The sequence below is a fragment of the Salmo salar genome, chromosome 26 (assembly GCF_965601325.2).
Source record: "Salmo salar chromosome 26, fSalSal1, whole genome shotgun sequence".
Classification (NCBI taxonomy): Eukaryota; Metazoa; Chordata; class Actinopteri; order Salmoniformes; family Salmonidae; genus Salmo; species Salmo salar.
Window position 1 is genome coordinate 41,606,947 of NC_138316.1, and position 25,865 is coordinate 41,632,811.

The 25,865-nt window shown below is 45.5% G+C and overlaps 2 protein-coding genes across 3 annotated transcripts in view; both read right to left on the reverse strand.

The window, feature by feature from the left end:
• LOC106587765 (GRAM domain-containing protein 2A) overlaps positions 1-12,360 on the reverse strand; it is a 31,511-nt gene extending 19,151 nt beyond the window's left edge. Inside the window, exons 1-2 of the mRNA XM_082969736.1 lie at positions 12,090-12,360; positions 5,626-5,739 (exon numbers count right to left, since the gene is read on the reverse strand). Coding sequence (XP_082825862.1) covers positions 5,626-5,739; positions 12,090-12,214 — 239 coding nt within the window. The 5' untranslated portion in view covers positions 12,215-12,360. The remainder of the gene's footprint in view (positions 1-5,625; positions 5,740-12,089) is intronic.
• Positions 12,361-13,208: 848 nt separating this feature from the next.
• The window catches only part of LOC106562774 (zinc finger protein 609), a 115,241-nt gene continuing 102,584 nt past the window's right edge, over positions 13,209-25,865 (reverse strand). The window contains exons 5-9 of one of the 2 annotated variants that reach the window (XM_082969735.1): positions 20,650-23,038; positions 20,057-20,426; positions 19,550-19,918; positions 19,334-19,412; positions 13,209-17,139 (exon numbers count right to left, since the gene is read on the reverse strand). In XM_082969735.1, coding sequence (XP_082825861.1) covers positions 19,339-19,412; positions 19,550-19,918; positions 20,057-20,426; positions 20,650-23,038 — 3,202 coding nt within the window. In that variant the 3' untranslated portion in view covers positions 13,209-17,139; positions 19,334-19,338. Of the gene's footprint in view, positions 17,140-19,333; positions 19,413-19,549; positions 19,919-20,056; positions 20,430-20,649; positions 23,039-25,865 lie in introns of both variants that reach the window. The other variant, XM_045708846.2, reaches the window with a different exon arrangement.

A 25,865-nucleotide genomic window follows, 5' to 3' on the forward strand; every position in this document is an offset into this window, starting at 1 on the left:
TTCATCCATCCATCCACCCTCAGTGTAGAAATAAAGTGTGTCTATATCTGCTGGTTCATTCTGCTGGTTCATTCTAGTTGATTCTGCTGGTTCATTCTGCTGGTTCAATCTAGTTGATTCTGCTGGTTCATTCTAGTTGATTCTGCTGGTTCATTCTGCTGGTTCATTCTAGTTGATTCTGCTGGTTCATTCTGGTTGATTCTGCTGGTTCATTCTGGTTGATTCTGCTGGTTCATTCTGGTTGATTCTGCTGGTTCATTCTGCTGGTTCATTCTGCTGGTTCATTCTGCTGGTTCATTCTAGTTGATTCTGCTGGTTCATTCTGGTTGATTCTGCTGGTTCATTCTGGTTGATTCTGCTGGTTCATTCTGGTTGATTCTGCTGGTTCATTCTGGTTGATTCTGCTGGTTCATTCTGGTTGATTCTGCTGGTTCATTCTGCTGGTTCATTCTGCTGGTTCATTCTGCTGGTTCATTCTAGTTGATTCTGCTGGTTCATTCTGGTTGATTCTGCTGGTTCATTCTGGTTGATTCTGCTGGTTCATTCTGGTTGATTCTGCTGGTTCATTCTGGTTCATTCTGCTGGTTCATTCTGCTGGTTCATTCTAGTTGATTCTGCTGGTTCATTCTAGTTGAGCAGCAGGGAGAGTTGAGAGGTGTTAAGACATCCTGTGGGGTTTGTGAGGAGAGAAAATAGATCCTGCTTGCAGCTGAGCACCACGGCTGTGACAGGAAAGGCCATCGCCTACTGCAAGCTGAAATCAGTAGGCAGTCTGTTGCACAAGTACTGTAGTACAATGAGGTTGAGGTTGAGTATGGATGTGCACAATCCTGGTCAACTGGGCTGCATTGTTGACCGGTTTTGTCTTTAGGATCAGTTTTTGATTTGATCCAACGGAGAGATTTTCTAGTCAGTTGCTGACTTTAAATAACATGATCTAGTGAGAGACAAATAAAATAACAGATAAAGTTCTCACTCTCTTTTTCTCTCTCTCTCTCACTCTCTCTGGAAAGGTTGTTTGAGGAAAAAGCAATGTTTTCATTCTATAAGCATCTGCAGTAAACGGGGGATCTTAGCAACCCTGTGGAGGATAGCTGGGGGTTTTAATTTCTCCTCTTGGGACAGAGCTCTGCCTCACTCATATCATCCTCTAGTCAACAGAGAATGCCTGTATTTATCTTCCATGGATAACATTTAGCAAGGCTATATCTATTCTTTATTACAATGTTGTAATTTATTTATTTTTATTTTAACTTTATTTAACCAGGTAGGCAAGTTGAGAACAAGTTCTCATTTACAATTGCGACCTGGCCAAGATAAAGCAAAACAGTTTGCCACATACAACAACAGAGTTACACATGGAATAAAACAAACATACAGTCAATAATATAGTAGAAAAATAAGTCTATATACAAAGTGAATAAATGAGGTGAGATAAGGGAGGTAAAGGCAAAAAAGGCCATGGTGGCGAAGTAAATACAACACTGGAATAGTAGATTTGCAGTGGAAGAAAGTGCAAAGTAGAAATAGAAATAATGGGGTGCAAAGGAGCAAAATAAATAAATACAGTAGGGGAAGTGGTAGTTGTTTGGGCTAAATTATAGATGGGCTATGTACAGGTGCAGTGATCTGTGAGCTGCTCTGACAGCTGGTGCTTAAAGCTAGTGAGGGAGATAAGTGTTTCCCGTTTTAGAGGTTTTTGTAGTTCGTTCCAGTCATTGACAGCGGAGAACTGGAAGGAGAGGTGGCCGAAGGAGGAATTGGCTTTGGGGGTGACCAGAGAGATATACCTGCTGGAGCGCGTGCTACAGGTGGGTGCTGCTATGGTGACCAGCGAGCTGAGATAAGGGGGAACTTTACCTAGCAGGGTCTTGTAGATGACCTGGAGCCAGTGGGTTTGGCAACGAGTATGAAGCGAGGGCCAGCCAACGAGAGCGTACAGGTCGCAGTGGTGGGTAGTATATGGGGCTTTGGTGACAAAACGGATGGCACTGTGATAGACTGCATCCAATTTACTGAATAGGGTATTGGAGGCTATTTTGTAAATGACATCGCCGAAGTCGAGGATCGGTAGGATAGTCAGTTTTACGAGGGTATGTTTGGCAGCATGAGTGAAAGATGCTTTGTTGCGAAATAGGAAGCCAATTCTAGATTTAACGTTGGATTGGAGATGTTTGATGTGAGTCTGGAAGGAGAGCTTACAGTCTAACCAGACACCTAGGTAATTGTAGTTGTCCACATATTCTAAGTAAGAACCGTCCAGAGTAGTGATGCTGGACGGGCAGGCAGGTGCAGGCAGCAATCGGTAGAATAGCATGCATTTAGTTGTACTTGTATTTAAGAGCAGTTGGAGGCAATGATTGAGGTAATGATTGAATGTTTATAAAAGGTTCTAAAATGTTTATGGGCACCAATGAAATAATTAAGACATGACAATAAACATGGGCATGGGAGTTCTGCTGAACTGATTTCCTCAACATTTCAGTTTTGATGGGGACAATCCAGAACGGCTTATTATCCTGTAATATTGTACAGTATAGACAAAGACAATATGCTCGCTCAACTCCTCTAGATATTTATTGTCATCAACAGGTGCTAAGAGTAGTGGCAACACCTTTATTACTTTGAACAACAAGCTGATATCTATAGTGGGTAGGCACCATATTAGAGAGGTGGGTGAGTTGTTGGCTACAGTTTGGCCCTCTGCCTGCCTGCCTGTCGGAGGCTGGCTATAAATAACAGCTGGTCTGGTTCCCAGATGGAGGGAAGCATGGTTATTGAAAAACACAGGCACTGTGCTCTGTTTCTCTCTCTCCTGTTTCTCTCTCTCCTGCAGTAACCTACTGGAATACACCCTCTCTGCTGTTCTTTTCATCCATCTCCCTCTCCCTGCAGTAACCTACTGGAATACACCCTCTCTGCTGTTCTTTTCATCCATCTCCCTCTCCCTGCAGTAACCTACTGGAATACACCCTCTCTGCTGTTCTTTTCATCCATCTCCCTCTCCCTGCAGTAACCTACTGGAATACACCCTCTCTGCTGTTCTTTTCATCCATCTCCCTCTCCCTGCAGTAACCTACTGGAATACACCCTCTCTGCTGTTCTTTTCATCCATCTCTCTCTCCTGCAGTAACCTACTGGAATACACCCTCTCTGCTGTTCTTTTCATCCATCTCCCTCTCCCTGCAGTAACCTACTGGAATACACCCTTTAGATATTTGAAGACATAAAGATACCAAGACTAATCTGAATAACAATATTCAAGTCCAGCAGAGTCCAACAGTTCAAAATCTATCAAACATATATGTCCCTTGTCTTACCTGAACCTTAGTCATCAGGCTTGAAAACAAAACAGGACATTGATTTATGCAGGAACATTGTTTATCTTCCTGTGAGAAGTGGAACGTGTAACCAGGGCTGCAGTGTGTCTCAAAGTGTCCTTGGCTGCGGCGCTGAATAGCAAAGCTAATTACAAGCCTGAGGAATGATGCATTAGAAAGGGAATACCTCCCTCAGGCAGACAAAGACAGATTCACAGTCAATAATTCAGCTGAAGAAAAGAGAAAAATGGGACAAAGAGCACAGAGGTCAAAGGTGAGAGGTCAATGCCATGACCTACCTCTGTGTCGTTTTGGTATTTACTTGAACTATCACCTTTCCATTTGTAATTTGGCTGAACGATCACCTTTAGGACAGAAACCTAGCGTCTGCATTCATCTAAAACCATAGGAAAGGTGAAGCAACATGGTGGACACTGGCCAGCCATTTGCTTTCCCTTCTCTGTCTTTCACATCAATTCATGAAGGAAACAAAATAAGGAAAAGAAATCCACTGAAGACCAACAAGACACACCCATGAAAAAAAATCCACTGAAGACCAACAAGACACACCCATGAAAAAAAATCCACTGAAGACCAACAAGACACACCCATGAAAATAAATCCACTGTAGACCAATGAGACGCACCCATGAGAATAAATCCACTGTTGACCAATAGGACACACCCATGAACAACACAGTTCAGAGTTCCCACCCACTAGTCAATGACAGAGAGAACACACCACAGTCACAACACACCGCGGTAGCCTACCCTGCCAAATCCCATCCCAGGACAGCTTCACCAGGATTAGAATGCCCCTCCTGCCTTAGATCCTGGTTATATAAGCCCCAGCAGCTCCACAGAGCATCCTATTTCCTATATAGTGCACTCCTTTTGACCAGAGTCCCATGGCAATATAGGGAATAGGTTGTGGCATTTGGGACTCAGCCTAGAGAACGACCTGTCAACGCCACGTGGAGTCAGGTGACACCAGATGGTCACACCAGGTGACGTGGAGTCAGGTGACACCACCGTGACGTGGAAATAGTCTATACAGAGGACCCGTCTGTCTGTGTTAATAGTCTATACAGAGGACCTGTCTGTCTGTCTGTGTGAAATAGTCTATACAGAGGACCTGTCTATCTGTCTGTCTGTCTGTGTTAATAGTCTATACAGAGGACCTGTCTGTCTGTGTTAATAGTCTATACAGAGGACCTGTAGGTCTGTCTGTGTTAATAGTCTATACAGAGGACCTGTCTGTCTGTCTGTCTGTGTCTGTCTGTGTTAATAGTCTATACAGAGGACCTGTCTGTCTGTCTGTCTGTCTGTCTGTCTGTCTGTCTGTCTTAATAGTCTATACAGAGGACATGTCTGTCTGTCTGTCTGTGTTAATAGTCTATACTGAGGACCTGTCTGTCTGTGTTAATAGTCTATACAGAGGACCTGTCTGTCTGTGTTAATAGTCTATACAGAGGACCTGTCTGTCTGTGTTAATAGTCTATACAGAGGACCTGTCTGTCTGTCTGTGTTAATAGTCTATACAGAGGACCTGTCTGTCTGTCTGTGTTAATAGTCTATACAGAGGACCTGTCTGTCTGTGTTAATAGTCTATACAGAGGACCTGTCTGTCTGTCTGTGTTAATAGTCTATACAGAGGACCTGTCTGTCTGTCTGTCTGTGTTAATAGTCTATACAGAGGACCTGTCTGTCTGTCTGTCTGTGTTAATAGTCTATACAGAGGACCTGTCTGTCTGTCTGTGTTAATAGTCTATACAGAGGACCTGTCTGTCTGTCTGTGTTAATAGTCTATACAGAGGACCTGTCTGTCTGTCTGTGTTAATAGTCTATACAGAGGACCTGTCTGTCTGTGTGTTAATAGTCTATACAGAGGACCTGTCTGTCTGTGTGTTAATAGTCTATACAGAGGACCTGTCTGTCTGTGTGTTAATAGTCTATACAGAGGACCTGTCTGTCTGTGTTAATAGTATATACAGAGGACCTGTCTGTCTGTGTTAATAGTATATACAGAGGACCTGTCTGTCTGTCTGTGTTAATAGTATATACAGAGGACCTGTCTGTCTGTCTGTGTTAATAGTCTATACAGAGGACCTGTTGCTGTGGACATGAGGCAGAACACTCATAATAATGTGTAAAAATCAAACAAGATGAGAGTTGAACTAATCAGCCAAATTCTCTTTCTAGTTGTATTTAAATTCAGCCACCAACCAGTTCATCGACGTCCGAGGGATAACTCCTATAGACAAAGTTACTTTTAAAAAGTGTGTGTGTGTGTACATGTTACCTACCTGAATTGTGGATGGCCTCCTTGAGTGTCCTGGTGTTTTGAGGTCTCCAGGTCCTGTGTTGAGATGAGGACTCCCTCTTCATTCTGCTCCTGGTGTTCCGTCATGGTGTTGGGCCTGAACACACAGTGTTGAGCTGTCATCAGTGATCCACAGGCTCAAAGCATGTGTCATGTATTCTAACACAGCTCATATCCATGCGTGGACACACCCATTCATGCAAATTCTACATCAATATACAAGCGAATATACACAGGTTAATGAAGCTGTGCACTGGGCCTGGGTGACTTTCTCATGCTCTTCCATGCACACTGTTGAGCAACCACTTGTGCTCCTCAAACACACATGTGCACACCATTCCACTAATTCACACACACGTACACTGGATGATACGGTGAGCGTTTTGGGAGAAAGGCTGTAGTTACCACAGCCTCTGTATAGTCACAGGTGTGACTGACTGATAATAGCTTTGTGTTCTCTAGAAAACCCCTGACTCAGTCTGGCCATTTATCACATGCTGAGTTTCCTGCTTATTATCTCTGATTGGCCTGGTTCATTCCATCTGAACCAATGACTTCTCTGTACGAAAAAGCCTCTTCCTGTTGCGGAAGATCCTAGTTCAATGGTTCCCACAGAAATCCCCCACCCTGTCCATAACCAATGAACTGTAGCTAGCCAGTCAAAGTAGATGAGGCTGGTGAACAATAGCTTCTTGGTTGCTGTATTCAACTATTCCAGCTGCAAACAGGTGTCTATGGTAAATTAAAAGTAATGAAACAGAAGCAAACTTTTTTAGAATGAAATGCAGATGGGAGAAAACTAAAGCAATTAATCATAGCTCCACATTGGGGAATATGAGAGGGGTCATCTTAAACCCCTCTTTACCTAAAGACATCTTTAATCCTTCTAAAACCTTCACTGGCCGAGAGGGAGAAACTTCAGGGCTGGGTATCATCATTTCAAGAAAATGTCACCAAATTCTACAACCCGTTGGCGTGGACATTGTTTACCCATAATACCCTATTAAACCCCTCCATTCCCCGAACAGTCAGAAGACCAAGGGACATTTTGTCACGTCTTTGTCCAATTGAAAACAACGAGTCACACAAACAGAAAGTCATCAGGACAGCAGAACTGGAGGCCCTGAGTTGTGCACACTTGGTCTGATTTAACAGTGGGGCAGAGTGGTGCGGTGAGCCGTTTCCCTTAATTTGCTGAGAGCAGACTTTTCTGTGGACCAAGTCTCTGTGTTCTGTGAATGCAGCACCAACACAACCTGAAAATGTTGTTTCAAGAGACGGTAGCCAACACATCACAAGCTATGGACGTTCTTGTCAATGTCAACTTTGGTTATAACAGAATGACCAGAAACAACATGAGAATGGCACCAACTTATGCAAACAAAAAATGGTTTGGGTGGTTGAGACACCAAGCAATGATGATCTGAGATGTTAACTAGTTTGGAATACTTACAAGAAAACGATCTGTGGAATACAAATCAAAACGGACCTCTTGGCTCCTTGTACTGAGTACTCTCACTCTGACTTGGCTTCTAACAGTGACAAAGGCCACACCATTGTCCATATATGAATGTTAAATGTTAAATGAATCTCCAACTGCTCCTAAACACAAGTAAAACTAAATGCATGCTCTTCAACCGATCGCTGCCTGCACCTGCCCGCCTGTCCAGCATCACTTCTCTGGACGGTTCTAACTTAGAATTTGTGGACAACTACAAATACCTAGGTGTCTGGTTAGACTGTAAACTCTCCTTCCAGACTCACATCAATCATCTCCAATCCAAAGTGAAATCTCAAATTGGCTTCCTATTTCGCAACAAAGCATCCTTCACTCATGCTGCCAAACATACCCTCGTAAAACTGACCATCCTACCAATCCTCGACTTCGGCGATGTCATTTACAAAATAGCTTCCAATACCCTACTCAACAAGCTGGATGCAGTCTATCACAGTGCCATCCGTTTTGTCACCAAAGCCCCATATACTACCCACCACTGCGACCTGTACGCTCTCGTTGGCTGGCCTTCGCTTCATAATCGTCGCCAAACACATTGGCTCCAGGTCATCTACAAGACCCTGCTAGGTAAAGTCCCCCCTTATCTCCGCTCACTGGTCACCATAGCAGCACCCACCTGTAGCACGCGCTCCAGCAGGTATATCTCTCTGGTCACCCCTAAAGCCAACTCCTCCTTTGGTCGTCTCTCCTTCCAGTTCTCTGCTGCCAATGACTGGAACGAACTACAAAAATCTCTGAAACTGGAAACACTTATCTCCCTCACTAGCTTTAAGCACCAGCTGTCAGAGCAGCTCACAGATCACTGCACCTGTACATTGCCCATCTATAATTTAGCCCAAACTACTACCTCTTCCCCTACTGTATTTATTTATTTTATTTATTTTGCTCCTTTGCACCATATTATTTATATTTTTATCTCTGAACTTTCTTCAAACTACAAATCTACCATTCCAGTGTTTTTCTTGCTATACTTTATTTACTTTGCCACCATGGCATTTTTTTTGCCTTTACCTCCCTTATCTCACATCATTTGCTCACATTGTATATAGTCTTATTTTTTTTTCTACTGCATCATTGATTGTATGTTGTTTTACTCCATGTGTAACTCTGTGTTTTTGTATGTTGTCGAACTGCTTTGCTTTATCTTGGCCAGGTCGCAATTGTAAATGAGAACTTGTTCTCAACTTGCCTACCTGGTTAAATAAAGGTGAAATAAATAAAATAAATAAAAATGTGATCCTTCATACCTCTCCTCCTCCTCGTCCTCCTGCTGATTAGGGCACATCTACAGAGCCATCACAAGACGTCCTCCAATCGAATTAACTCTAATCTAGTTAAGCTAGCTGCAGTTTCTAGGACCTCTACTGTTAAAGGTGCATCACACCATTTCTCCTTCACCTCCCTGTCTCGTGGTCTTCTCTAGAGTGACGGGGAAAACAAACAGGTCTGCGTCATGGACACAATCTAACGGAGGCTATAGGCTGTCAAGGTCAATGACGTTCCAGGTAGAAGTTGCAATGAGCCAATACAATACAACAACCTCTATATACAGTTATCATGATATCCAATTACACAATACAGTATAATGATACATACTGTACAGATCATGTCATCTTTCATTGATGATGAAGCCATTGATATCATCCATCTTCGTTAATTGTGACCAATATACCCCGTAAGCAGTCAGTGGTAGCCTATACCTCAAAGTCTCACACTCTCTCTGTGTCCCCTCACACCCGGAGAGGCTATGATGCGCTGCTCCCTCTTGATCACAGATAGTGTCTGGTGATGTCACTTTACTATAGGGTCAGACAGGGCTGAGAGAGGCAGGCCTCAACAAGGATCATTATCAATCTCAGCTATCTTATTCCAGAACAGCTGACGCTTACAAGAGTCAGCAATGGCAGGACAAATTGAAGTCTAAGCCAAACCATGGGGAATAAATGATCCATAAGAGCATGTATTAAAAAGAAGACAGAATGTGATCAACCATTTCTCCTCTCTCATGGATCACCACAGCTGTGCAAACCAAAGGGCTCTTCAAGCTGAACGCCTGCAGTCAGGTGGCCTAGTAATTACAGTTGTGCTCAGTCAAGCTAAGGGAGGAAGTGGAGTTGGATTTAATAGGGGCCCGAGTACTTTAGCTACTACCTGCATCTGAAAAAGGCATGCTTTGCATAATTGGCTGCAGCTGGGTTTTGTCATATTGTGGTCCTGATATAGCCTAATCCCTAATATATCTGTAGCCTCCATTATTAGTAGTTATGAAGGCTAGCCCATATTTGTACCTGTAGCCTACATATGGACTAAAATCAGGCAAATTGTGATGCAGGTAGTTGTCTATGAAACCATAACACAAAGGAGGACTTTGTCCTGTGAGATACTGTATCTACACTGCTACACTACAAGCGGACACTGTAGAGTATATAGGCTTCCTGGACCGGTTCTCTGGACCTGTTCTCTCCCCACAAGATAAATAAGATGATAATATGAGTGGAGGTTGGTCAATATCCTGTTTGTGAGTTTAACAGTTACTCTACAGAATCATAGACAGGATGTACTTGTATTGAAAGGCCAGATCATTTGCAACATGTTTTGTTTGACACATTGCTTGCATTTATACTGTAGCCTACATGTTCTCGTGGTCTATGTTGATGTGTCTTGAACAATTCGTCACCACACATAAAGTTACCTAACAGGAAATAAAAGTAATTTGAATTTCAAAGGAGCTACATTGAGGGCTCCTTTCAAGCAAACGTGAGTGTGTAGAGGGTGACATCACTTGCGCCCCTTCAAAAGGCTCTGATTAGGTAGGCTACTGTCTACAGTAAACACGCGTAGACCAGCCGTCACTGACGCTTACATAGATTTAAAGCCACATAGGCTAAGATTTCCACAACTAATTAGATATAACCCCTTGGTTTTTGAAGAATATGACTCAAATACGCAAATGGAATTAGTATGACTGTCTACCCTTATTTTAACCAAAAAACGTATTGTAAAAAAAGTAGCATACTGAACCTACATTGTTTACAGTTTTGTTGATCCTTGGTCAACAAATGCGAGCTTCAAATAATTTTCAGAAACAAATAGTGTAGGGATGTCACTCATTGAGCACTAAACATAGAAAGTATAGAGGCTAAAATGTGATAAATAAATCTGACCATTTGTATACAGTTATAAGCCTGTAGGCTGTGATAAAGTGAACACAAGGTATACAATCATTTGAGGTTATTGGCAGGACGGCCCCAATTGATTTACAAACTAGGCTAATAACCTGCTTATACAGCCTGCCCTACTTCATACATCTGAGGTACTTACATTAGGGCCTAGATTCATTATAAACAACTTATGCTTTTGACAACTATCAATAAAAAATAGACGACCAACTCCAGAGATGAGACGGACTAAACTCACGCAATCTTTGCCTTTACGAATAACCTTCCGGAACGTACCGCTGCACAGGTAGGCTAGTCGTCTTGTTTTATTCAGCCAAAGTAACTGTCATGTCCTCCACAACGTTGAATTGGTACCAGCCACAGCTTCACATGTCGCAAAGGAGCTATAGCGAAATGTCCATGGGGAAAAATTGGGGAGAAATTGAATTGCGAAAAATGACACAATTTGAAGCAAAGAGACATGCGGCGAGACAAGAAACACTTGCCGCGTGTCAACTTGTAGCGCAGGGAATCCGTGAGGTTGGTTGAGAATACGCCACCGCTGTCATTCACGGCTTGGTAAAACTTTGATCTACGGATTTAAAATAACCCAATCGTGCGATTACGCTCGCTTGTACTGGTCGTAATGATACAACAGAATGCAATTTAAATCTATATATTTCTTATATTCCAAGGCAGAACGTAACTGAACCTTTTAACCTTACTGAGTGGTGTAACCAAATCACATTAGTCCTACCACAGTAGCCTTTTCAAGTAAGATGTTTATAATTGTTATATTAAGTTGATTCAGACTTTATATGGTAATACAATTGATAAATCCATGTCTGAGTTGAATACATTATACGTCAATAAAATACCATATAATTTTCCTTAGTAGGCCTAAGGTCCCCCAAATATAGCTGTATTTGGTCTGTTACAGTCCAAAAGTTATTTTGAATAACACCGCATATTGGTGTTATTTAGCTTGTGCAGGGAGGACACTGTGCAAAGATCTGTGGTGCTGAAAATCCTGCTACTAGCATTTCCATCCTCTAAGGAACGCCATAGCATCACCACGACTTTCTTTTACTCTCCATCATGCTAGTATTATTTCCTGCACCGCACCAGTTTTATATTATTACTGTATCCCTTCTATTCAATGTACCCCCACCAGCGCTTATAGGCTAACTGACTACCAGAACACAGGAGTCTCTGATATCCTTTGACCTTTCTGTTGCCACTCTGAGGATGCACACTCACCCCCTTGAGCTCTATTAATCATGGAACAACGTCAGGGGTGAATAAAGTCAACGTAGAGGACAGACACGGTTTACACTGTGAATACACAACACCTGCCTGTGTGCTGTAAGCATACTAATACATGTAGAGAAGAGGCTAGCATAGACCTTATTTACTAGTAGTATAGAAGGTGGATGTTCCACAGCTCTCAGGTTCAGGGGAAAAGTCACATCAAGTAAATAGAAGTTGCATTACACAAACCTCCACACTAGGAGAAATCCCACCGCTGTTCCTTATGCTTGGACTGTACAGGATGGTTTCTTCAACCCAAAATATGGCTACTACTGGACTAGACAGCAAGTTCCAATGGAGAATCTTCGTCAAGAGTGCATTTTAGACCAGGAATGATCTTAATCTGGGTCTGAGAAACCAACCTAAGTATTTCCTCACCAAAGAAAGTGAACAGGTAACAGGGCTGACTGACAGTGCAGGTAACAGGGCTGACTGACAGTGCAGGTAACAGGGCTGACTGACCTGGCTGGTATCTTCTGGTTGCAGGGACCATGGGGTCGGTGGTGGTGGTGGTGTCGGTGGTCCCGGCCTGTGGCCTCGTCGCCTGGCAGGGCCTCAGGGCTGGCTGCGTAGATAGTGCATCCCATTAACCCCTGCGCTGTCAGCCACCGCACCCTTGTCGTCGCAGAGCAAGAGGAGCCTCCGCTGCGTACTACCGTGCCGTACCGCGTCCCCACGTCGTCCCTGCCAGTGAGTCTCTACCCTGCTCCTCCTACTCCCAGGCGCCTGCTGTAAAAGCCATTGCCTCAGCACATCTCCACCCTCTCTCCTCTAGCTAACCCCACTCACCCACCTCCCCCCGGACCTTACACTCTCCCTCCCCCTCTGGGAACACAGGGGATAATCAGATTTCACATTTACACTGAACAAAATCATCCTTGCATAATCTCTTCCCCGCTGTGGCAGCAGAACCATCACGTTGTTGTATGTGGAGCACCCTGGATGGGGAGAAGGGACTTGGGGTGTATTTAGGACAATATCCTAACTGTTGGCTGGGCTGGTTCAGCAGCCATTTAGACAAACTACACATTTGAAAGGTTTACCAAAAGGTGCATTGAAGTATGGATGAAGTGGTGATCGATGATGAAAATGTTCTCAAATGTTATGTTCTTTGTACTAAGCCTCAAATTTCACTTTGAGGTAAGTTTATGTAAATTGCCTGTTAAGGTCAATGGAGGCTTATGTTACCGGTGTGTATTATGAAATTCTATATAGACAATTTGCATAATACCCCACTTCTCATAATTATTAGGGAAGACCACCCTCTAGTGGTTATTTGAGCTCATTGCTTTAATACACCCTTGTAAGGGACCAATCAGCAACATCCCAGGGGCCGGTGCTGGTCCTGGAACCAGAGGTTGAGAAACAGTGCCAAGTCAACACACTGTTGAACCACAGAATCATATCTTCGATCATATTAACAGAAGTTTGTCAATTATTGACATTCAAGTTCATGAAGAAGCATTGACATGCATTTGATAAAATAATTTTGCAACATATGCAATAGCTATTATTTAGATTATCAGGGGTTGGAAGTGGACAATGACTGAATAAAGCAAGCCAATCAGACATGACATATGATTGTCTCATAAAAAGATTTATTTTTCGCCCAAATGTACAAAGGCAAGTTACAGTATTGTATAAAAAAAGAACCGTGGTGGTAATGCACACTTTACATAAACTCCTGAAGGGGAGGATGAAGGAGAAGAGGGAGGGAAGGGGTGAGACCACAGGAAACAGGGCTCAACCATAGAAATGAAAACCATTGTAAACATCCTTGCAAGTACCAGTGAGTGATACTTTGAGGGTTCTGAGTGACACGAGAGGGCCCGTGAGGAAGGTGAGGAGGGAGACAAGACATGATCTGGTAATTTAAGATGTCGGAAAGAGTGTCTTTGTTCCCAAGGGATAAAGGATGTTTTTATAAGCACCAATTGAGACAACTGAAGCAACTGCCGTTCTGGAGAACAAAAAAACGACTCAGTCAAAGAGTAGCTAACAAAGAAAGGATGTCCTCCAAAAATAACAAGACAAAATCAAGAGCTTTTTCCTTTAAGTTGCTGGATAGTAAGTACTTGCTTGTGTGGCTTTATCATACCCCTAAGGCAATACGATTCTTATTCAACCTACTACCAAGTCTAAATCTCTGTCCTTTGGAGCAATGCACTAGTCTCTTCCTCCAGTATAGTGGAAAGCCATTCTTACGCCACCTGCTTGGGACATGTAGAAATGACAATCCACTGATGCGTCATACAACGTCACAGCGGTCTATATTTCTATTAGATATTAGTTGTACAGGACATCTCAACACACTGTCACATTCAGATATACAGGTCGCAACACCATTCCATTTATGAACCATGACACTTGTGGACAAGAAACTAGCAACACAATGAGACTAATATGTTAACTGTCCTAGTCCTATAGGACAAGAAACTAGCAACACAATGAGACCAATATGTTAACTGTCCTAGTCCTATAGGACAAGAAACTAGCAACACAATGAGACTAATATGTTAACTGTCCTAGTCCTATAGGACAAGAAACTAGCAACACAATGAGACTAATATGTTAACTGTCCTAGTCCTTTACAAGGTGTTACACCACCAAGCTAGCAGGTTCAAGTTAGTGAAATCCAGGTGTATATATGTACTTCAATACTGAACAAAAATAAAAAAGAAGCTACCTGACAATTGTGATAATGTTCTGGCCAGCAGTATGTTGACTTCTGGAACATTCCACATTGTTTCTTACAGGGCAGACTGTCAACAAGCCTCGTTTGTATAGCGCAAGTACCCCTCCCTGAAAATAGAAAAAATAAATATACATCTTTCACTTTTAACGACTGGTTTAGCTTCACTCTCAACGACTCCAGCTCACGCACCATATGAAGCCTTTTCTATACATTGTATAGCGACTACTTTGTGTCAATAGGAAAGGAGTCTTTTTGCAGCGCCTGCATTAGTGGAGGGGAGGACATTGTGTTGTGTTTTAGGTGCCGTATCCCACTACAGAGGCATCATTTCATGGCTCCTTGCTTAAATGGGCACAAAGGTTAAATTAAGCTTCTCAACTCAAGAGTTCATCCATGCTTCAATCCAGACAACATCCCTAGATCTTCTTCAAAAAGGGTTCTTGAATAAATAAACAGGTAAAGAACAAATCTAAGATCACTGTGACTGTTTTTAAATCACCTTTGATTAACACCCCCTCATCTCCAAAACCCCTACTGCCCCACTGGTCTGAGAGACTACACTCCCCCCTCATCTCCAAAACCCCTACTGCCCCACTGGTCTGAGAGACTACACTCCCCCCTCATCTCCAAAACCCCTACTGCCCCACTGGTCTGAGAGACTACACTCCCCCCTCATCTCCAAAACCCCTACTGCCCCACTGGTCTGAGAGACTACACTCCCCCCTCATCTCCAAAACCCCTACTGCCCCACTGGTCTGAGAGAGTGGCAGAGAGAAGGGGGTTGAATGAGGTGAGTGGCAGAGAGAAGGGGGTTGAATGAGGTGAGTGGCAGAGAGAAGGGGGTTGAATGAGGTGAGTGGCAGAGAGAAGGGGGTTGAATGAGGTGAGTGGCAGAGAGAAGGGGTTGAATGAGGTGAGTGGCAGAGAGAAGGGGGTTGAATGAGGTGAGTGGCAGAGAGAAGGGGGTTGAATGAGGTGAGTGGCAGAGAGAAGGGGGTTGAATGAGGTGAGTGGCAGAGAGAAGGGGGTTGAATGAGGTGAGTGGCAGAGAGAAGGGGGTTGAATGAGGTGAGTGGCAGAGAGAAGGGGGTTGAATGAGGTGAGTGGCAGAGAGAAGGGGTTGAATGAGGTGAGTGGCAGAGAGAAGGGGTTGAATGAGGTGAGTGGCAGAGAGAAGGGGTTGAATGAAGTGAGTGAGAGTCAAGACAGGTGACGTCCCTCTACTGAGGGGAGCCCAGCTGTAATGTGACCATGTAACAGTCTCTGGCAGTTGTCACCTGAAGGGCCACCCAGTGATAGGAGTGCCAGACATTGGCCAGGCTTGGTTGAATCTACACGGACTCCCACATTGGCTCAGTGCTGCACTACTGTAACACAGGGGAAGGGTTGCTAAGCCAAGGGTATATAGGATTGAAGCGCTGCCCACACAAGTGGTGTTGCTGACGGGATGGGGTCGCTCTGAGCTAGATGTGTGTGGTTGGTTGTGTGTTGTCTAGCCGGGCATCGCTCCTCCCTGGTTCTGCCTTGACTTTACGTTGTGCATCCTTCCTCATCCTCCTCCTCCGCAATCAGTTGTTTGATTCTTCCTCCATGGAAATTGACAGGATAACGAACTGGTCCATTTGCTGTGCCGATTGCAGGACCAGTAAGGTGAAAATGGCCGACCTCTTCAGTAGATGATCCCCAGTGTTCTGAGGTAATAAACAGCTCTACACTTCTGAACAGAAACCATGGTTACAACTGGACATCAGTCAGTGCAATATTGATCAGAGTGAGCCACGGTTTTGTGTGATTTGGTTGATTCAGTGTACGGAAAGGGTGAAGTGAGACTGGCGTATCAAAAACACATTAAAGGATGGATTGGGAAGTGGGGAGGAATCAAATTAACTGAAAGAAAAGTCACTCATGCCGTGAAATGAACAATGCAAATGTCAAGAAAACACAAAACATGAACTATATTGAGGTGAATGTGTTCCCTTCACACAATAATTATGTCTATCCCTGAAAAGTGAATCAAGAGGTGTTTAGCGAGCAAATGGCTGGTTGAGGGACGAGAAAACAAACCCTTCAACACCTATAGAATTCTGAGGTTGAGCCTCTCTCCTCAAGCGTCCTCTCACCACACACAGTAAACCTACTAATGACAATTGTCAAGATATACTGGCACACTGCGTACAACAGGCCAACAACAGCAAGTTCAAACATTTCAACATGATTCACTTGTTTACTTTTGTCAGTCTTTATTTTAGTTTGACCCCTCCCCCATCACCCCTCCCCCCCAGCCACCCAGCCCCGTTCTGCACGGGACAAAAAAAACTATGCAGTCAGAACCCCTTTTCAGCTTTTCAGGCAGTCAGTTGGTCTATTTTTGCATGTGTTCGTTCATCAACAGTGCAAAGACCAATAGATATCAGCGGAGGTGTGCACATGGGCAGACAGTGATGGCTTTGAACCTTGGGTGAGGTCAGTCCTAGTCCACGGTGGGGCAGGAGGGAAACCTTGGGTGAGGTCAGTCCTAGTCCACGGTGGGGCAGGAGGGAAACCTTGGCTGAGGTCAGTCCTAGTCCACGGTGGGGCAGGAGGGAAACCTTGGCTGAGTTCAGTCCTAGGCCACGGTGGGGCAGGAGGGAAATGAGGGAAAAAGATGCTGCTAGGAGAAGAAGAAAAAAAAAGAATCTGCCGGACATTCAGGCAGAGAACTAAAAATATAGAAACACCATTCAACTGATGTCTAAAATGGACTCGGAGCCCAGGGCTTCCTCATGTGAGCCAGTCACATGAATCTTTGCAGGGTGGCGAGGTGTCAGTCACGTCTCCCTGTGGAAATGACACAAAAGACAGAAAATGGTTGGTTAAATTCACGTTCAAAACCACGTTCAAGACACGTAGATTACCCAAAGTAATGACACGTAGATTACCCAATGTAATGACACGTAGATTACCCAATGTAATGACACGTAGATTACCCAATGTAATGACACGTAGATTACCCAAAGTAATGACACGTAGATTACCCAAAGTAATGACACGTAGATTACCCAATGTAATGACACGTAGATTACCCAATGTAATGACACGTAGATTACCCAATGTAATGACACGTAGATTACCCAATGTAATGACACGTAGATTACCCAAAGTAATGACACGTAGATTACCCAAAGTAATGACACGTAGATTACCCAAAGTAATGACACGTAGATTACCCAAAGTAATGACACGTAGATTACCCAAAGTAATGACACGTAGATTACCCAATGTAATGACACGTAGATTACCCAATGTAATGACACGTAGATTACCCGTAGATTACCCAATGTAATGACACGTAGATTACCCAATGTAATGACACGTAGATTACCCAATGTAATGACACGTAGATTACCCAAAGTAATGACACGTAGATTACCCAATGTAATGACACGTAGATTACCCAAAGTAATGACACGTAGATTACCCAAAGTAATGACACGTAGATTACCCAAAGTAATGACACGTAGATTACCCAATGTAATGACACGTAGATTACCCAATGTAATGACGCGTAGATTACCCAATGTAATGACACGTAGATTACCCAATATAATGACACGTAGATTACCCAATATAATGACTAGTACCACTACTATTGTAAATTACAATATTACCTCAAAATGTAAAAATCACTAAAACATTGATATGCAGCCATTTTGACCACTGATGTCTATGCGAGTGACGTTTTACACTTGAATACCAAGCTGAGGAAGCAAATCCAACAAAGACTCTAGATAAAGTATTCCACAACCAGAAACAAGGCAGAGTTCTGCCACTAGAGGTCAGGGCAGCCTGTGATAACACTGTCTCTATTATCACAGTATCACTACTGTGATTCACTGGGCTCTGCTGCTGTCCTACCTGCTTAGGACGAACAACTGAACTGAAGGCATAAGAGCGGTTGCTGCTGCATACTGAGGCTGCTAGCTAGCACAGTCACGCCTTTGTTGAAGTCTTTTCCCAGAGAGCTGTGTATCAGACTGTTATACAGGACAGTAGTACTAAGTATTTTCCCAGAGAGCTGTGTATCAGACTGTTATAGAGTACAGTAGTACTAAGTATTTTCCCAGAGAGCTGTGTATCAGACTGTTATACAGGACAGTAGTACTAAGTATTTTCCCAGAGAGCTGTGTATCAGACTGTTATACAGTACAGTAGTACTAAGTATTTTCCCAGAGAGCTGTGTATCAGACTGTTATAGAGTACAGTAGTACTAAGTATTTTCCCAGAGAGCTGTGTATCAGACTGTTATACAGTACAGTAGTACTAAGTATTTTCCCAGAGAGCTGTGTATCAGACTGTTATACAGGACAGTAGTACTAAGTATTTTCCCAGAGAGCTGTGTTTCAGACTGTTATACAGTACAGTAGTACTAAGTATTTTCCCAGAGAGCTGTGTATCAGACTGTAGTACAGGACAGTAGTACTAAGTCAGTGCGATTGTAAAGGAAAGCATCATTTCTCATATGTAATGAGGCATAGAAGCTACAGGTTGTCAAAGTACTGCATGTCTACATCTTTTCCCACCATGCTCTCTGTCCATACGGCCACATCTGACCCCAGTGTCCGTCTGACCCCAGTGTCTATTTGTCTGGCTAATGAGACCGTGACTCCCATTGGTGTGATCTACTTGTTGTGTGTATGTACTGACATGCATGTGTAACTGATAGATGCACACACACACACACACACACACACTATATGTTCATGTTTTAAAAGTATGTAAATTGTAAAGTATTTTGTGTGTAATGTCTTTTTCGTTATATATGTCAGTTCCCAGTAGGACTAGCTGTCTCCATTGGCGTCGGCTAAGACACCATGATACAGTTTGGTTAGTGTGTACACAGTACCAAGTATTTGGTGTGATACCGTCCATTTGGTTATTGAACTGCGCCCTATGTCGGCTAATGTATTTTTCTCTTTAAGACCCATCTTATTCTGTTTGTGTGCCCGTCCGTCTGTCTGACGAGGGGCCTTACCGTTTTCATCTCCGCGCCGGGGGGTAGAGGGAGGGGGCTGCGGCTTGCTGACTGGCAACAATAGCTGATGACGAGAGACCTGTGCGAGGCGAAAAATGTATGTACATCAGTTGGGGTGGGTACATCAGTTGGGGTGGGTACATCAGTTGTTTATCAGTAAGAGTTTCCGAGAGCCTCGTCAGTCATAATAGTAAGTGGTGATTGGCTGCGACTGACCTGTAGTGTAGGACAGATCATACTGGCCCGAGAGCAGCGGGTATCCCAGGTGGTGATGGGAGGGCATGATGCGCTGGGAGGGCGAGGAGCGTGGCCGCTCCATGTCCCTCTCTCGTTCCCTCTCCCCGCCGCTCCTCTCTCCCCTGTCCCTCTCATGGGACGGCTTGTCGCCCACCGTGGGGGACTTGCTCTTGTACTGGCTGGCGTGCTGCTGCAGGATGTCCAGGGCCTTGGAGTCCACCGAAGCTGCCTTGCCACTCACCGTGGGGCTGGCGCGTGACTTGTCACCTCCCCTCACCTCCTCCTCACCACCAGCCATCTTGCCGCCGTACGGGGAGAATGGGTAGCCCGCGGGCAGGTAGGGGGAACCTAATATGGGGGACAGGTCATTACGTTAATTTCATTCATGGCTTAATATCAAATAATTTGTATAGAGATTTTTTGGGCAAATGCGCTTTCCCCCCAAGTGGTTCCTTTCTATACCAATAGTTGATCTGGTGTGGTTACCTGGGTAATTCTGCATCATGACTGTGGGCATGCCTCTGTACCCGGGGTGGCTGGGGTCATAGCCCTGCCCATAAGGGTAACCATGCATATAGGGCATGTAGCCCTGATGCTGCGCCAGGGCAGAGGAGAACTGCATGTGGGCATTGGCACGAGGGTCTTTGCCCATGGCCCGTTGGTCCTCAGCAGAAGACGTTCTGGGGTCTGTGCCCTCTTTCGGACCAGCGCCATCCTCCTCTTTGGGACCGCCACTCTCCTTGGGCCTGTTGGGCCTGTCGTCCTTTCCTTTGCGGTCGCGGTCTCTCTCTCGCTCTCGGTCTCTCTCGTCTTTCCACCGCGGTGGTGGTTGTTGCTGCTCGTCCTCCATCTGGGTCTGCTTGGGGTAGATAGATGGTGTGAATGAGTTAACTCAGGGATACCTCTCTAAAACAACTACACAACTCTCTAGAAGGGTTACAAGTGATCTAAACATGATCTAAAATGAGCATCAATCACCACATTACACTGCAATCATTAACATAATAAAATATGTACAAATAATAGAATATAAAAACACACCTAAGTATGAATAATAGGGTATGTTTTTTTATTTTTACCTGTCTGTACCACATGGCTTGCTCTATCCCCGCTCTGGAGTCCAGGCTTGGCTTGGAGTCCTCCTTCCCATGGTGCCCCCCTTCACTCAGCTTCATCTTCAGCCCTTCGGCCTGCTGGGACTTAGATACCTCTCCTTTCAGGCCAGTGGCGGAGGCCTTGGAGGGCTCCGATGGAGAGTCTCTGGTCTTACCCTGGTTCTGTTGGGTCTTGTTGGCCAGGCTGTCAGTCTTGCCAGGGGCCTTGGAGAGAGTGGGCGGCCCCAAGGCCTTCTGCTTCCACTCCTCCTTCATGGAGGCCTCGCGTTCCTTCATGGCCGCCGCGTCAGAGCTCTTCTTCTCCGCCACTGCCGCCCTGTGCTGCTCAGAGATCACCTGGCGCTGGCGCTCCTCGTACTGGTGCCGGTAGGCTGGGTTGGTGTTGAGCAGGTGGTTGTGGTAGGCCTGGTCCGGGTGGTAGGCGTACGGGGGAACGTAGGAGTACTGGTTGTAATAGAGAGGCTGCATGTACATGTTGGAGCGCTGTTGGATGACTGACTGTTGCTGCTGCTGATGATGATGTTGTTGTTGTTGTTGACTGGAGGCGTTCATCTCGGGTTTGCGATCTTCGTGAGGCTCCACTTTGACCTTGTCTTCCACATTCTCCTGTTCGTCCTCACGCTTCACTTTCACCGCCGGACTTTCGGTGTGCGGCATGCCCGGGTTGGCGGCACCCGGGCTGGGGCAGGTGTAGTTGGGCGAGTAGTAGGCCTCATAGCCGGCATAGTACGGAGACTCCTTGTTGGGCGTCTGGCTGGGGAACAAGGCTTTCTTGGCTCCTTCTCTGATGCCTTGATCCTCCACCTTGACCTTCACCCCTTCCACAAGTCTGCCCTCTCCGTCCTCCCCTGCGTCCGAGATGTCCGAGTACGCCGGGCTGTTGGTCTTGACTGAGGAGTTGTCGGCTCCGCCACCATTCTGGGTGACCACGTGGAGGGGCGTGAGTGGCTGAGGCATTCCCGTGCCCTCAATCCGGCTGGCCACCCCTATGGACAGACTGGGGGCATTGTCGGTGAAGCTGTAGATCTTATCCGCCTCTGCCTTGATGCTGGCAAGACGGCTCTGGTGGGGGTCCGAGGAGCCGTTAAGTAGCCCGTCACCTTTTCCTGGCTCTGAGGACTCAGAGTAGGGGCTCTTGCCTTCTTCTGGTTTCCCCCCTTTCCCCGGAGGCTTGGGGCTGTCTGCCTCCTTCCTGCTGTCTCTCTTCTTCTTCTCCTTCTTCTTCTTTTCTTTTGAGGCACCGGAAGCAGGGTTCAGCGCGGCAGGGTCTCCCATCGCGGCAGGGGGTTTGGTGGGCTGGGCGCCCTTCATCTGGGGGCTTTTGGGGATGCCCTGTATCATAGGGGGGATCCCTAGGGAGGCATTGGTGTTCCCCCCTGCAGGGAAAGAGGCAGCCTGTAAGGAGTAGAGCTGCTGGGAAGCTACGCTCCCTGGGGGTACAGGCCGGGACAATGACTTCATGTTCTTCTGAGAAAGTTTGTCGGTCTTGGACTTTTTGTGGGACTTGGACTTTTCCATGCCATCGTTGCTGGCCTCGTCGGTGAGACAAGGCCCGTCGTCACAGCCTTCCATCGGCATGCCGCTTGCTTCAGGGTCAGCGTCACCACCTTTCTTTTTACTGTGTTTGGAACCAAACTTGCCCGGGGAAGGAGACGGACTCTGGCAGTCCAAGCCCCTTCCTTTGGGGGTGACGGACCGTGCGGGAGACAGGCAGCCTTTGTGAGAACTGGAGGCCCCGTTGCAGTTCCCCGGCTCAGGGTGAAGCGTGGAGTCCTCCCCGTACTCACTGTCCCCATCCAGGTCCAGCTTGATGTCGTCGTCGTCGTTGTGTGCACGTGCCTGGTGGTACTTGAGGCCGTTGATGTGCTTGTACTTCTTGTTGCAGCCGGGGTGCGGGCAGTCGATGAGGACCGGCGAGGGGCAGTTGCGGTCGAGCGTCGGGGGCTGGGGCTCAGTTTTAATTGAGGGGATGGGGGGAAGGACAGGGGGAGGCGCCCCTCCTCCTCCGCTGTTGGAGTTGGTGCGCATGCGCTTGTTGCCTTTGGTGTCCTCAGAGCTGGAGTTGGGCTCCATGTCTGAGGCAGGTTTGGACTTGCGCTTGCTGGCCGATGAGGGGCTGGCCTTGACGTCCTCTGTGTTGCTGTTGGGCGGCGTGCGGCGCTCCGACGACGTCTGGCTGCCCCGCCGGCCCTTACTGTTGTTGTTGGCGGCACGTGTCTTGCTGGTGCCGCTGCCCTTGTTGTCCGACGAGTTGCTGTTCTCGTTGACGGGTGTGTTGCTGTTGGGCCTCATCCTCTTGCCCCGGCCCCGGCCATTCCTCATCTCCAAGTCACTGGTGGGAGACTCACAGAACCTGAGGAGACAAGAGGAAGTAGACGTTAGCAAATTACATGACGCTTGTTTTTGGCATGCGTAATTTAAAAAAGGGTTGACTGACAGAAATGTAGGCAGAATACAAATTACACTAAATAGCTAGGTTTCCATCCAATTTGCGACAGATTTTGATGAGAATATGCACATTTTCCACCAGAGATGGGTTTCCATCAAATTAACTTGTGGATAAAAGGCTGTGTGTGATGACATAGTGCACATAAACATATATTTTGTCACAAAACCTTTTGGTTTTAGAGCAAGGGTGCCCACTCTGATCTTGGCACGTGCACTTTACCCAACAGCTGGCAGATACAGTGTGGGTAGGCTACCTGCATTATGAGATTATTATGGATAAGAGCAATATTATTTGTATTTGTCAAATGGCAGCAAAGCATTGATCATGTCACCAGAATAAGACCCTCGATATTTATCGGAAAGGAGCATCAAGCTCATCACCTTGCACTTTCACTACCCTGTGAAGTTCATCATAACTTATTTCATCTGTAGCCTAATAAACGGCATGCTTTCCTGAGTCGTAGTGAGAGGACCACACAACATACGTTTATTTCACTATGATGGTTATTACATCAATATTTGCGCATAAAGGCGTTTCGACCACCATTTCTCACAATCAATTTCCCCGACACAAAAAGATCCCACCATGTCGAACAAACAGTCTGTCACCGTTTTTAAAATTGTATCGGTATATCCTGTTTCCATCAGCCCAGCTGTGACTGTTTTCATGCGTCAGGTAATTCATTCACATGAAATGGTTGGAAGGAAACCTGGTTAATGATTTGCTCAAAAGTAATGCTCAAATTCTACATTTCTAGATAAGACAACATTAAATTGGGTCTGTATCATCAAGCCTTACACAAAAAATATGGGGTGGAATTCCTTTTGTCTTTCATTTGACCAAATAAAGAGTGAACATTAGTTGCAGAAGGAAGAGGGTGAACATCTACACTATATATACACAAAAGGTATGTGGACTCCCTTCAGATTAGTGGATTCTATTTCTGCCAAACCCGTTGCTGACAGGTGTATAACATCTAGCTGACAGGTGTATAACATCTAGCACACAGCCATGCGATCTCCATAGTCAAACATTGGCAGTACAATGGCCTTACTGAAGAGCTCAGCGACTTTCAATGTGGCACCGTCATGGGATGCTACGTTTTAACCAAGTCAGTTCGTCAAATTTCTGCCCTGCTAAAGCTACCCCGGTCAACTATAAGTGCTGTTATTGTGAAGTGGAAACGTTTAGAAGAAACAACGGCTAAGCCGCGAACTGGTAAGCCACACAAGTTCACAGAACGGGACTGCCGAGTGCTGAAGTGTATAAAAATCATCTGTCCTCTGTTGCAACACTCACTATCAAGTTCCAAACTGCCTCTGGAAGCAACGTCAGCACAAGAACTGTTCGTCGGGAACGTCATGAAATGTGTTTCCATGGCCGAGCAGCTGCACACAAGCCTAAGATCACCAAGCGCAATGGCAACCGTCGGCTGGAGTGGGGTAAAGCTCGCCGCCACTGGACTCCAGAGCAATGGAAATGCGCTCTCTGGAGTGATGAATAACGCGTCACCATCTGGCAGTCCGATGGACGAATCTGGGTTTGGCGGATGCCAGGAGAACGCTACCTGTGCCCCAATGCATAGTGCCAACTATAAAGCAACAGCATACAATGACAGCTTTGGGAAGGCCCTTTTCTGTTTCAGCATGACAATGCTCCCGTGCACAAAGTTTGACGATTGGTGTGGAAGAACTTGACTGGCCTACACAGAGCCCTGACCTTAACTCCATCAATCACCTTTGGGATGAATTGGAATGCGACTGCGAGCCAGGCCTAATCGCCCAACATCAGTGCCAGACTTCACTAATGCTCGTGGCTGAATGGAAGCAAGTTCCCGCAGCAATGTTCCAACATCTAGTGGAAAGCTTTTATAGCAGCAAGGGGGGGACCAACTCTTAATGCCCATGATTTTGGAATGATATGTTTGACGAGCAGCTGTCCACATACTTTTGATCATGCAGTGTACCTGCCTGGTAAATCATAAGTAGCATAATTCACATCCCTAAAATAGAGTTGGGCCCCTATGTCTCTATGATAATAATGTAATTATCCCAGCAGTGAAGGTTAACAGTCCGTGACAAAGACACCGGGGCCTGGGATGACTCATAACTTCCCCCTCCAATCACTCCAAACTATTTCATCAGCAACAGGGGATGAGAGTAAATCCGTAGGCCCTCGGAGATTGAGGAATCCAGACTCATTAGTCATTACTCATCGTGGAGCTGGAGAGCCTGCGGATTTGGTTTCCTGAAAGTTTGTTGAGCTGTTACTTTGCTGAGAGCCTTCAATCAAACTGTGTCACAGTAAGCCCAACTACAATGCAATTCTGAAAGCCAGTCTGTCACAGGATAAAAGCGATAGACTTTCCAAACACAGTCATTCTCCCACGTTTCCTTGTACACAGTGAGCCGTTTTGAGAGTGACTCAAGTTGGCCGTGGATGTGCAGCGCTTGAGTGGTATGGTCTATCAAAAAATGTAAGCTAAACTCTCTGCAGTAGTTAAATGAGATGGGGACTACAGGAATGAAGATATCTCGTGTAGAAGAAAAAAAGAGCATGAGAAAATGAGCCAGTGCTGAGACAATGCTGCTGATAGGCGCGTGGTCCCACCACGGCAGTGCAGAATGTGATACAGTGTTGGGAAAAGCTATTAGCGCAATAATTGGATCCGGCAATCTGGCTTGTTGGAGGATTCTATTTCTATCACTTCCTCTCGGGACGTCAGCAGTTT